Source organism: Simochromis diagramma, unplaced genomic scaffold (genome assembly GCF_900408965.1).
Source record: "Simochromis diagramma unplaced genomic scaffold, fSimDia1.1 OVJJ01000642.1, whole genome shotgun sequence".
Classification (NCBI taxonomy): Eukaryota; Metazoa; Chordata; class Actinopteri; order Cichliformes; family Cichlidae; genus Simochromis; species Simochromis diagramma.
In genome coordinates, this window is record NW_024387518.1 from 448,119 (window position 1) to 459,648 (window position 11,530).

General features: G+C 44.6%; 1 protein-coding gene across 1 annotated transcript; it reads left to right on the top strand.

Moving 5' to 3' along the window:
- The first annotated feature begins 2,912 nt into the window (after nucleotides 1–2,912).
- On the top strand, nucleotides 2,913–5,111 carry LOC120725880. Its single transcript, XM_040018951.1, has 6 exons — nucleotides 2,913–3,194; nucleotides 3,412–3,644; nucleotides 3,742–3,920; nucleotides 4,016–4,109; nucleotides 4,521–4,877; nucleotides 4,974–5,111. The coding sequence occupies exons 2-6, from the start codon at nucleotides 3,462–3,464 to the stop codon at nucleotides 5,109–5,111; spliced, it is 951 nt and encodes a 316-aa protein (XP_039874885.1). The 5' UTR covers nucleotides 2,913–3,194; nucleotides 3,412–3,461.
- Nucleotides 5,112–11,530: the final 6,419 nt, after the last annotated feature.

Sequence of the window (11,530 nt, forward strand, 5' to 3'; positions counted from 1 at the left end):
CTCCTCCCGCTCACTTATTGTTACTGCTAATGCAAATTAGTGCAAATCGAGTAATGCAAACCACTATTTATTTAGTTGTGTAGATGTTTTCGTATTCCAGCCGATTCTGCTTCAGAAATTATTTAGTGCGTTTGAAGTCTAATATGGAATTAATTCGGCGGAATGTTGTCGATGTGTTTCTGTTTTTATGCAGCAGCCCGGACCAAAACTAAAAAATGTGAACAAACATGTCGGACCTATTTCTGATCTGAAGATGAGTGCGGGGAAAATAAGGAGATCGCATAACACTGAATGATGCAACAAACCTCTGCACAAATGTACTTACTATCGTGTCTTTCTTTCCGCAGAACCAACGCGGTATCAAATACAAAAACAAAACTTTGATCTCTCTCCCAAAGGTTTTAACCGGATATCTGCGGTAGAATCCACATTCCTGCTTCTCCAGAGCTCAGACTGCACGTCAAGTTGCACATGGCTCCAAACGCGGAAGAAACCAAAAGAACAAAAATACGCGGGTTATGGATGAGAATAGAATGACGCAAAGGACACCGCTTCCTCGTTTCTCTATTGTCAAGTCAAGTCATCTTTATAGCACAGTTAAAAGTGTCGTTCAAAGTGCTGGACAGAGGGATAATATAATAAAAACAAGATAAGATGAAAACATTGTAGAAAAATTGTAAGACATCCATATGTGTACATGCAAATATGCACTGTTATCTTTTGCAAGTAAAGCAACCGTCTCATGAAAACATTTCGTCGTTGTTTCCTTAAAAATGTTTATATTTGTGACAAAAGTGTGCAAAATGCCCAACACACACAATCAAACCAACCCGTTCTCACTCCCGACGCGTAAAATAATGACGATTTGTCACGTCCCTTAACTTCTCATGCTGACGCCTAAGGTACCCTTCCACGTTTTTATGTGAAGCTGTGGGTTGTCAATTCATTCCAATATGAACCCGCTCGCGGCGATCAGAGACGCTTCGAGCAGAGGCTCCAGCCATCCATTTACTCCAATAATAACCCCGTCACGGCGAAACATGACGCCGTGAAGCACAATCTAACTGGAGAACCGGGGACCCTCTCCGCGAACGGGTTTTTCTCCCTAATTTAATGCTTTCTTTTAATGACATCGTTAACATTTCTCAACAAAAACACGTGAAAGTATCACTGATAATTCAACAATAAAATCGCTTCATGTTGTGGCCATCACACAGTGTTTTCCAAACTGATTCACGATCTGAAAGTGCGCAGATTTAACACATAATCCTTTGTTAGGTTTATTATTTTCATTTCACACGTAAAACACATTTATAGATTCATTCACCACTCCTGTTAGTTTTGGATGCGCTCGGCTTCAGCCAATCGGACGCAACCTGTGTAAGCAAAGGCTGATGGGAGAACGGAGAGACCCATTTATAAGAATAAGAAAATGAGGCGGAACTGATTGATTCTAATGCAGGTATGTAAAAAATACATATACTTAAAGTAATACCTTGATGTGTGTTTTAAAGTTTGTTTTTTCATAAAAGCTTCAAACAAACAGAGGTGACTGATCTCGGAAACGGTGTAATGTATTTAAAAATGGCTACAGCTACCGTCAGCATGCTTGCTAGGTAACGACTAAACGTGGCTACTGCAGCATTAGCCATTTAATCCAACGATGATGGATTAAATCTATTACAAACATTAAAGGACTTGTGTGTTGCAAAATACCCTCACATGGTGCGTAAAGCAGTTTTTGTGCTAAGAGTTCTGCTAGCTCTTTACAAACTGATGATGCTAACGTTAATTGCTAACGCTAACCGGAGCGCCAAGACTGAAAATCATTTGAATTGCGTTAGTTATGTGTTTATGTCACTGAGTTCTGCAAAAATCTCTTTCCTCTTTAGCTTGAAAATGAGTGATTCAGAGGATCCCGAGCTGGAGGAAAAGCTTCAGGCTGCTGACGAACTCCTTCAAGATATGCAGGTAACATTTTTAGTGGAAACAGTTGTTAAAGAGGGAACACGCTTGTCTAATATTTTGTACGGAGTAAACGTTATGTTATTTGAATTTTTTTTAAAGTTTATGTCAAATTAAGTTTGTTAACTTAAGATGTTTGATAATCTTTGCTTTAATCATAGACTGTATTTTAGGTGTTCCCTTTTTTCCTTGTTAATTGCGTAGAATGATGCACAGAGTGAACCTCAGCCAGACCAGTGCGCTGGAAAAAACGTGACAGACAGGGAGCTTTTATTCCTCAAAGACCATCAACCAGTCGAAGTACTAGTTGCATGCCACGTGGTCAGTGTTCACACAACCATTGATTTTATCTCACAACTTGTTTTCACCAAAGAATTTCAGTAAGTAAATATTCTTCATCCCCCCCCCCCAGTGTCAGAGAGCAGCATCAATGTCCACGTGAAGAACCTAGTTATGTTGCCTGTGTCAACCCAACAAAGGTACTTTACCTTCTTGTATATATTATGATTTCTGTTTACTTTTATATTGTTGTTATAGTTGAGTTATGCAGGCTTTTGTGGAGTCCTAGAAACATACTGCTTGGGTGTTTTTCAGAGTTTCTTCCTTTCTTTATTTTTTTTTCTGTTAGTGTGTGGAACTGAGGTGCTTCGTCAGGAGCTCCTTCAGTTGTTGGAGGATGGAGAAGAGGACGCAGCCATGACTTGTGAGACGTCATCTGAGTCAGCTGCTACTCACTGGGCGATCAGAAATATGGTGTCCTCGCAAAAGTGGAAAGAGGCCAGGCCTTGTCTTATAGACAATATGTTAGCTACTCTGGATCCACAGTCACACCGGGTGTGTCAGTGTGGCAAACAAGTAGTTGTGGAGGTGTCTGGACTGCCTGCCTCTTCCATTCCTTTGTGCTGACTGTGATATTGCAGTTCACACACGCTTTGTCCTGCACAACAGAGAGGCAGTACAGGAGGGTTTTTGCAGCCTTCATCAGAGTTTCACAAGCCAATAGGTACGGTTTTTAAGTCTTATGCATTTCTTGCTATGTATGAGTATGAGTGGGTGCTGTTATTGTATATTTATTGTGTATCAGTTAATTTCTAATTCTTTTTATATATATTGTGTGTTTTAATGTCAGTTCGGCTGTTGCCTGTGCAAAGGCCAGACTGTGTGTGACTGCCCAGCAGGTAACGTTGAGGTTTCACCCGGCGCAATTGTGGCTCTTGTAACCATAAATGGTAAGTTGCCCTTTTGTCACACACTACATACACAATAGATGTGTTTGGAGGTTTTATTGCAAATTGTGCATTGCTATCTTGGTTTTAATTACCCTCGGCCCGCAGTATATGTGGGCACCTGTCAAAGGTCATTTGGATTTACCAGACCGATTTGAAAACAACATGAAAAAATGAATGCTTTGAGCCATGACTGAATTTATCCTTATCCTTTCTAAAGGCCGTTATAACCTTACACTGCCAGTGGTGAGCTGCACCAGCTGTGGCCTAATGTGGTCCCCCTCAGTTAAGGACATCCTGGGTAGTGGATATTGGCCTGGCACCTTAAATTTCTGCACCCTGTTTTCAATGGATGTCTTTCAGTCTTTCTATGACATTAAGAAGGCTGCACCAGGGATGTCACTTAAGGCATTTGTCAAAATGCTGGATGAACGAACGGCCCATTTTGGAAGGGTGAGTTTCTAAATTTGCTAAGTTTAAGGAAATTGTGCAAATCAATGTTTATGATGACTGTCCTTGAATATTCTGTTGTATGTCCTCTATGTAAAAGAATGGCCGAATATCAGCTGATGCCTTCAGTAAAAGTTTCTTGGAGTGGAATGCTGTAAAGTTTGAGGTGGACAGGATGTGCAAGGAGCCATGCTTTAGCTGCCCTGCCTGCACTCCAGACATGCTTGCCGTCTCAGTTGATGGAAACCGCAAGCTTTATCGCTTTCAGTCTAATGCAAGGTACGTTATGCATTGTGTACATAAGTCAAATAGGGATTTGTAGAAAAATGTATGTTAATGTTTCTTTTCAAACAACTGTCACTGTGTTCGTTCAGCACTTCAGAGCAGGGGAACTTTGAAGGTGTCTTCATTGAAAAAGATGAGGAAGTTGCTGAGTTTGTGAAATACATCCAGAGACACACAAATCATGTAAGATACACGTATATATATATTAGTGCTGTTAGCGTTTCTCTTGTTAAAATGACGTTAATGCCGTAACCATATACGTGTGTGTGTGTGTGTGTGTGTGTGTGTGTGTGTGTGTGTGTGTGTAGACATATATGGATGGGTCGATTATTTGTTTTAATTTTCTCTTGGTGTTGTCGTAATACTATTTACTTTACTTTATCTTAATGTTTACTTAATTTTGTCACCATGTTTATTTAAAAAAAACAACATGATTTTTATTTTGTGTTATCAGTGCTGTCCTGGGGAGATATGAGGTCTTGTGGTGACTCGAGGCTAATTCAGCTAATTGTTATGCATTTGTTTTAAAAAAGTTTGTCCCTGATAGGGCTTAATCATGTCATGTCTTTTATGTTAAAATCTTGAGTGTAATAGGTCCCGGGGAAAGGGTTGTGCGGATCTTCATCTTGGACTGCAGCAAAGGAGTCGTCCAAAAAGTCCACTGGGAAGTTGGATGAGGAGGGCATGGAAATAGCTGTTTGTCGCCACGGAGTCCTCTTAGCTGCATTGAACATGTTTCGAGGGGAGATCTTTGCTTACCCCCTTTTTCTCCAGAGGAAGTTGGCAGCTAACGTCCCAGGACATATTACGTTCCTTTGCTCCGATGTGGCCTGTAAATATTTCCCCTATTTAACCAAGATGGCTCAGCAGTGCCCTGAGCTGAGGAACCTCTTGTCAATGCGTCCTTTTCTCTCCGTCATGCATGCAAAGGCTCACACTTGGAAATGCGAGGTATACTGCAGCTTGTAGTTTTGGATTAGTTTGAGACATTTTGTTATAAGGGTTGAATGAATTCAGCAGTCATGTATTGTGACCTCCTTTCTATAGATCAAATGGGGAGGTGCGTTTCAGGATGGGGGCCGGTTCAACAGTTGGAGAAGAGGTGGAACAAGTAACAGTTTCCTGTCTAGGAGCGGCCATCACACACGAATTACATGTCTAAAGCAGGTATGTGTCCGTGTCTGAGATTCCACTCAGTCTCCTGCTCATTAAATTCTAATTTGTATACTAACTGAAATGCAGGGCGAACAGACATGCTGACCCTCCTGGCTTGGGGTGGAACAAAAGGAAAGTGGAACAACTGGGCCGCACTTTGAGCCAGCGATATCTAAAGGTCATTTTTTCAACACCCATTTTAATGTGTGTGGTAATGGGGGGGAAAACACCAGTACTCTTTTAATGTCAATATGAATGACATTTATGAATGCATTCTTAGATCATAAGGATCCTTAGAGAACAAGTGGAGAGCCTGAATGCGACCAGAAATGAGCTGGGTGTGGATGATGACACACTGCAGCAATGGGTGGCCGATGTGCAGAAATGGGCTGAAGGTGAGTCTCAATATAATGCACTCATGTATAACAATAGGACCCACCATGGCCTCATTAAAGAACTTAGAGTTAAGATCTTTCTGACGGTGTCAACAAACAATGAAAAATAAGGCAAGGTGTAGAATGCATCATCGTCCTGGTGGCAGGTTGAATTTCTTCAGCTGCTCAGGAAGTACAGCCTCTGCTGGGGCTTTCTTAATGACGGAGGTGATGGTGGGCTCCACGCACGTCGGTCCTGGGTGAATGGTGGTACCAACGGAAGCGAGATGAGCCCACAGAGGTGATGGGGTGCAGACAGGATGATGGGGGGGGAGTGGAGGCTGTGTAAGACTTTCCTGAAAGTAACACACAATCGTTCCAGACGTCTTGCCTAGGGATTAGACAACTATGCACCAGGTTGTTGTGTGCTGCACCAGGACCCAGACGTGTCACATCCGTCCTCCTGTAGCAGACTCAGTCCCCAGCCGAGATGAGTCAATAACGGTGGTGTCATCTGCAAACTTTGATTAGCTTGACAGACTGGTGGGTGGAGTGCAGCAGTTGGTGTGTATAGGGAAAGAGCAGAGAGAAAGAACACAGCCTGAGGGGCCGGTGCTGATGGTCCCGGAGTCCGAGACATTCGTTTCTAGCCTCACATGCTGCTTCCATGGGGCCAGCTCGTTTGCACAGTGTCTGAGGGTGCCAGGAGACACAACCGTCTGGGCCGGGACTTTCCGGCAGATTCAGACTCTTAAACTGCTTCCGCACACCTGCTTCATGAATATGTAAGAGTTGTGGTGGGAGGAGGTGGTGTGAAATCCTCTTTTTGTGTGGGGTGAGGAGGGGGGTGGTGTGGGGGAAGTGTTTGAAGGTGGTGATGGCTCTATGGAGGGGGAGAGGTGGGGGAATGAGTGTCCAAAGTGTCTCTATTGTTGGGGGCCGTTGGAGGTGTGAAGGCTGCCTGATGGTTCATCAAAACGGCAGTAAAGCGCGTTGAGGGTGTTGGCCAAGAGCAAGTCATCAGTGGAGTGGGGGGGTTTTAGGCTTGTAGTTGGGATAGTTCCTAAAACCTTTCCACACAGAGGGCGAGTCAGTCTCTGAGATCTGCTGCTGCATCTTCTCAGAGTGCTGGTGTTTAGCAATGTCCACTTCTTTAGTGAACGCGTGACTTGCCCCTCTCTGTAGCAATCCCCTGTCCGCTTCTGACGCCTTCTCTTTTCCAGCCCAGGCTTTTGAGTTAGGAGTAAACCAGGGTTTGTCATGTTTATAACTCACCTGGTGCGTGATGGCACAATGCTGTCCTCACAGAAGTGGATATAGGGTGACAGGTCCGTGAAACTCGTCCAGCTGTTGAAGGCAGCCGTTCATTGTGGTCCCAGTCTGTAGACTCCAAACCAGCCACAACAGTTTTAGCGAAGTATAGGCCTACTTCCAAGCTCCTTTACTTTCCAAGGTTTTAGCGAAAAGTGGTTTTTAGTCAACTGAAAGATTTTCTAGATGATAAATGGCATCCAAATTTATTTGCCCTAAAGCAGAAGGGTGGCATCTCCATAAAACCTCTCACACATGCCTAAGGACATTTAAAGCGTGGTTGTCCTAAACTTTTTAATTTGATGAAAAAGAAACACGTTGTTGTGTGTTTGGACCCAGTGGTCCCGGCAGAGCCTCCTCTGTAGATACGTGGGGGTCAGTCAGTCATTGCTCGTCAAGTCTGCAGAGCTGGTTCAAAACGCTTCTTCATGACTCTAACAGGAACTTTTAAAATAGAGCATATACCCCTGTTCCAACCTCACTGCACTGAGCTGGCCTGTGTCTTTTAAGAGTTAATTTTAAAATTCTTATGTTCACAGTCTTGCCCCGCCTTACCTCTCTGAGCTTCTTCATCTCCACACACCCCGTCGGTCTCCCAGGTCAGCTGACCACTGCCCCTGGAGGTACTGAGATCAAGGAGGAAGCTCAGAGGGGAGCGGGCCTTCTTTATCGTGGCTACCAAAAATTAGAAATAAAAAATTATTGCCCTTGCACGTTAGAGAGGCCCCCTTCACGGTCCAATTTTAAATTGCTCTAAAACCCCTTTTATTCTTGGGCTTTAACCTCAGTGAGACTTAATTTCCCTTGGAAATTAAATTGCCGTACTTTCCGGACTACAAGCGCACCTGAATATGTAGACCGCACAAGCTAAAATAAAATCAGGGAAAATCCGGTTTTGTACCTACACAGCCGCACCTGACTAAAGAGCCGCAGGTGGCTTTAATGTTTGCTTACCATAGGTAAGAGAATATGTCACAAGGGGATTGTCAGGAAAGAGATGGCTGTTGTGGGAACACATCCCTTGTATTAATATTTGGAAAAAGAAGTTACTGGTACATATTTGCACAACTGTTTAGTACAGTACGGAAAATTACAAGACGAAACATGTACTGTGGGCTTAATAAACGAGTAACAAATGTAGTGTAACATAACAATACCTACAGCACACCAGGAAAAAAACGATTCGGCCTACCTTTTAGGCTCAGGTGCAGTAACATGGCTTTAACAAGAAAAAAGTCAGTCATTCCCCACCATCTGTCTCTTCGTTCCTGCCACTAAAACCACCAAGGCATCTTCTCCAGTGTCGGCTTTCAAAACAAAAAATTCTCGTTGTCAGTGTGGGACCGAACACCCTCTGAAGGGCCGGGGTGGTGGTCCTCATCTCCATCAAGCAGCAGTCCAGCCACTTTGAAATCTGTTGGTGAGCGTTGATGTTTTTCCCCACTGCTCCATCTGTCAGTGTACAGTCCTTTTCGTTCAAAGGACATGGGTGGGTGTGTTTTTATTGTTGGGTTGGTTGGGTGGGGTAGCATAAGAGTGGATAGTGACAAGACCAATGGCCCAACCCTCGAAATTTTTTATCATTGTGTTGGCTGTAGTCGAGACTGCAACCGAAACACCTCACACCGTTTGCTGCTTTACAATCAACTCATGTACAAACATCCACAGTTCTTGTTTTAACTATAGAACACTATCAGAAAAGAATAACCTTTAAAGTTATCACCCCATTTAAAAACATAATATTAAAAAACAACAAACATGACTGAGATTACATTTATAGTTGCAGGTATTGATCTCTGTATGAATGAGTATTCTTATTTTTTTTTTGAAAGCCTACACGCGGCTGTTTTTATTGGAAGTACAAACGTATAGGTTAATGATAACTAGCCAATAAATCCACTCAAAAGCTCTACAACCTAACCTGACTAAATCGAGGCCAAGTGAGCTGATATTAGGTGATTCAAGGAAACATTTACTCCAAGCTGAACCCATACACGCTATTATTTTAGCATGTATTGATTCCATTACTGATTGCATAAACCAATTTGATGTGTGTACAGTTGAACTAATGGAGCGCTGTAGAGGGAGTATGGTGCTGGGAATTCCTTTCTTTTTTCAAATATAGCGCCTTGAGGTTTACTTCTGAGACCTCACCGATGCTTGGATATCCCAACTGGAGGAGAGGCCGGGGCTGCCCTGTATCCCCCTCCTCAGTAGTTGTGCCTCTAATTCTATTGTTTATCGGCTGAGGCAGCTTTTAAACTCATTTTTACGACAGCGAAACCCCACTGTCAATACATTCTCGATCCATACAGAGTTACACACCAAAGTTTATAGCTAAGACCAACTAATCTGCCACGTCAGAGGTCCAGGGGTTCAGCAACTTAATGTAATTCTTGAGAGCTTTAAGGTCGCATGAATGCTCTGAAACACAATGGGGTGAAATAGACCGCATGAACCAGGAGGCCCAGGGTCGAATCCTGCTCAAACCCACTACTGTCCTTAAAACAGGGGTTAACTAAGCGTAGAGGTAGTGACTTTGCGAAAATGTCCGCAAATTTAGCAGCAGTGCTGTCTGAACATGTTGCTAACAGTTCCACATTTTCCTCCCTCTGTCCGGGTAGTTTCGTGCAGCACCAAAGAAGTCCACCTGTCCCTCTCCTCACGTTGTTATGAGTTTCCTATTGTGTTTGACAAGGTTTGTGATCTTGCCACATGTGTCATGTACAACGTGTGTCTGTTCCATGAGTGTAGAACTGCTTTAATTATCAGCGAGTGAACGCATGAGTGTTATGTAGCTGAAGAATTGGTGACATCCTATTTTATTCTAAATTAGTAAGATGAGCAATGAGGTTGAAACAAGGCACAAGCCTTAAACCACTCAGGAGAGAGAGCTTTGTTGCTTTAGTTTATTTTGACGTAGAGAAGACAGTCTATTCTTGTCTTGTGAAAAAACAAACACACTGCTTAGCACTCAGATAGTATATTTTGAAGGTGGGATTTCAGTCCCGACGATGTAAGACGACAGAATGAACGTAGATTTCAAAATAAATGCACAAGGCATAAGCTACATTTCACATACACAAAATGTTACAGACACAGTAACAGCAAAGAATCTTTGCTAGAGGGGGAAGTGGTTTGGCTCTTAAAAGCACTTTGTTTTTTTGGTGAAGCAGAGCGCTTTGCGTTTACTTGGCCCGTCGCGGCTTCTCGTCTTCTTGGGCAGCAGCCACAGCCTGGATGTTGGGCAGCACACACCACCCTGAGCAATGGTGACTCCCCCCAATAGGGGGGGGAGAGTCTCCTCAGTGGGGCCGTTTGCTTGAAAACAGCAGTAGTAGCTGGACCACTTAAAGGGCAGAAGTACAACCACTCGGGGTAAAGGTGCTCAACTTGGTACAGCGGGAGGATGAAATAGCCCATGTAACTGGGCTACATCTCATTGTTTTTGTTTGACTTTTAGAGAAATCAGAGGAGACCGTGAGGAGTAGGTTTCAGTGTCGGGGGTTGTTACGCTGAGTAGGCCGTAGTAGTGCTGGAGGAATTGTTCGCGGCCGCTGTAATTTCTCATCTTTCTCGCCAGCTCGTCTATGGCGTCTGCGCCGACACTTTCACTCTGGAAAATCACTGCTCATGAAGGTCCCATCCCGTCCTGCTGTTATGATGCTGGCCCGGCGACAGGTAGCGCGTGTTCCTTTTGCCCTTCCGCGTGCTGAGCGCAGATGACCCCGTAACACCAGCTTGCACTCGCCACTTGCGCTCTTCCAGTTGTAGTCCTGAGCGATGCTGTAGATAGCTCGGCTGATCTCGTTGTCGTTGCGGGAGAAGGAGGATCAGAGGTGAACTTGGCCAGCTGGTCAATCTGATGCAGGGCGTAAAGGACTCCAGCAGCTTCTTGGTGTCAGAGAGTCTGTCTTTGTCGCGCTGTCATTCCAAGTCGTAGTCCTCGTGGATGATAAGGCTGGGGTTGGACGCGGCCGGCTGGTTATCCCCTTTACCGATGTGCGACCACCCGTTTGGGGTCACAACTGGGTACTTTACCTTCTGACCTGCTATGTGCACACTGGGTAACCGGAAACTGTCATTCAGGGGCAACGGGGGTCTGGGGCTCTTATTATTGGGGCTCCAAAGAACTGCCAGGGTTGTTCAAAACAAGCTATGCCGTTAGGAGGTCGAGGGTCACCCAGCGTTTTGGGGGGATGGTCTGTGGAGCTCTCGTAACGGGGAAGGCAGGGCTCGCCCGGGTGCCATAAAATCCACAGGTGAGAACAGACAGATAAGAGCACTTACAGCTACTAACTCCAGCCATGGAGGAGCACACGGACTGCCTGCTGCTCGGCACGCTGTCTGCCGACCCCGGAATAAATCCTATTGGTCTCTGAACCCATTCCTGTGCCGTTTCGAGGGTGGCTTCTTCCTCGACCATACTTGCCCTCGAATAGCGGAGTAGGTCACGTATTTGCTCCCCATGAGGATACATGTAGGAGTCTTGGCTGGTTGTGTGTCGGCGGGATAGTCCGTTGGGTCGATGGGTTGCATGCCCTAGAGGAAAGAGTTAGGGTACTATGTGGAAGGGGTGCCCCTGTGCTGTGGCCAGGCATGGCTCAAAAGCTCAAACGAGAAAACAAAACCGCCTACCAGATTTTTAGGTTTGTGTACTTCAGCAAAGTTTGCAAACCCCAAAACAGAGTCCGCGGCAGTCCGAGGGGAAAAACGCAGCTCGGAATCAGCAGCGTCGTTCGTCTTTCAGGGAAAAGAAGTTGT

Excerpts from the sequence above, each read along its gene's own strand:
- LOC120725880 (XM_040018951.1), top strand. The coding sequence starts at position 3,462 with ATGTGGTCCCCCTCAGTTAAGGACATCCTGGGTAGTGGATATTGGCCT. Across the intron at positions 3,645-3,741 it reads GAACGGCCCATTTTGGAAGG|AATGGCCGAATATCAGCTGA; the intron begins GTGAGTTTCTAA and ends TCTATGTAAAAG. Across the intron at positions 4,878-4,973 it reads CTCACACTTGGAAATGCGAG|ATCAAATGGGGAGGTGCGTT; the intron begins GTATACTGCAGC and ends TCCTTTCTATAG.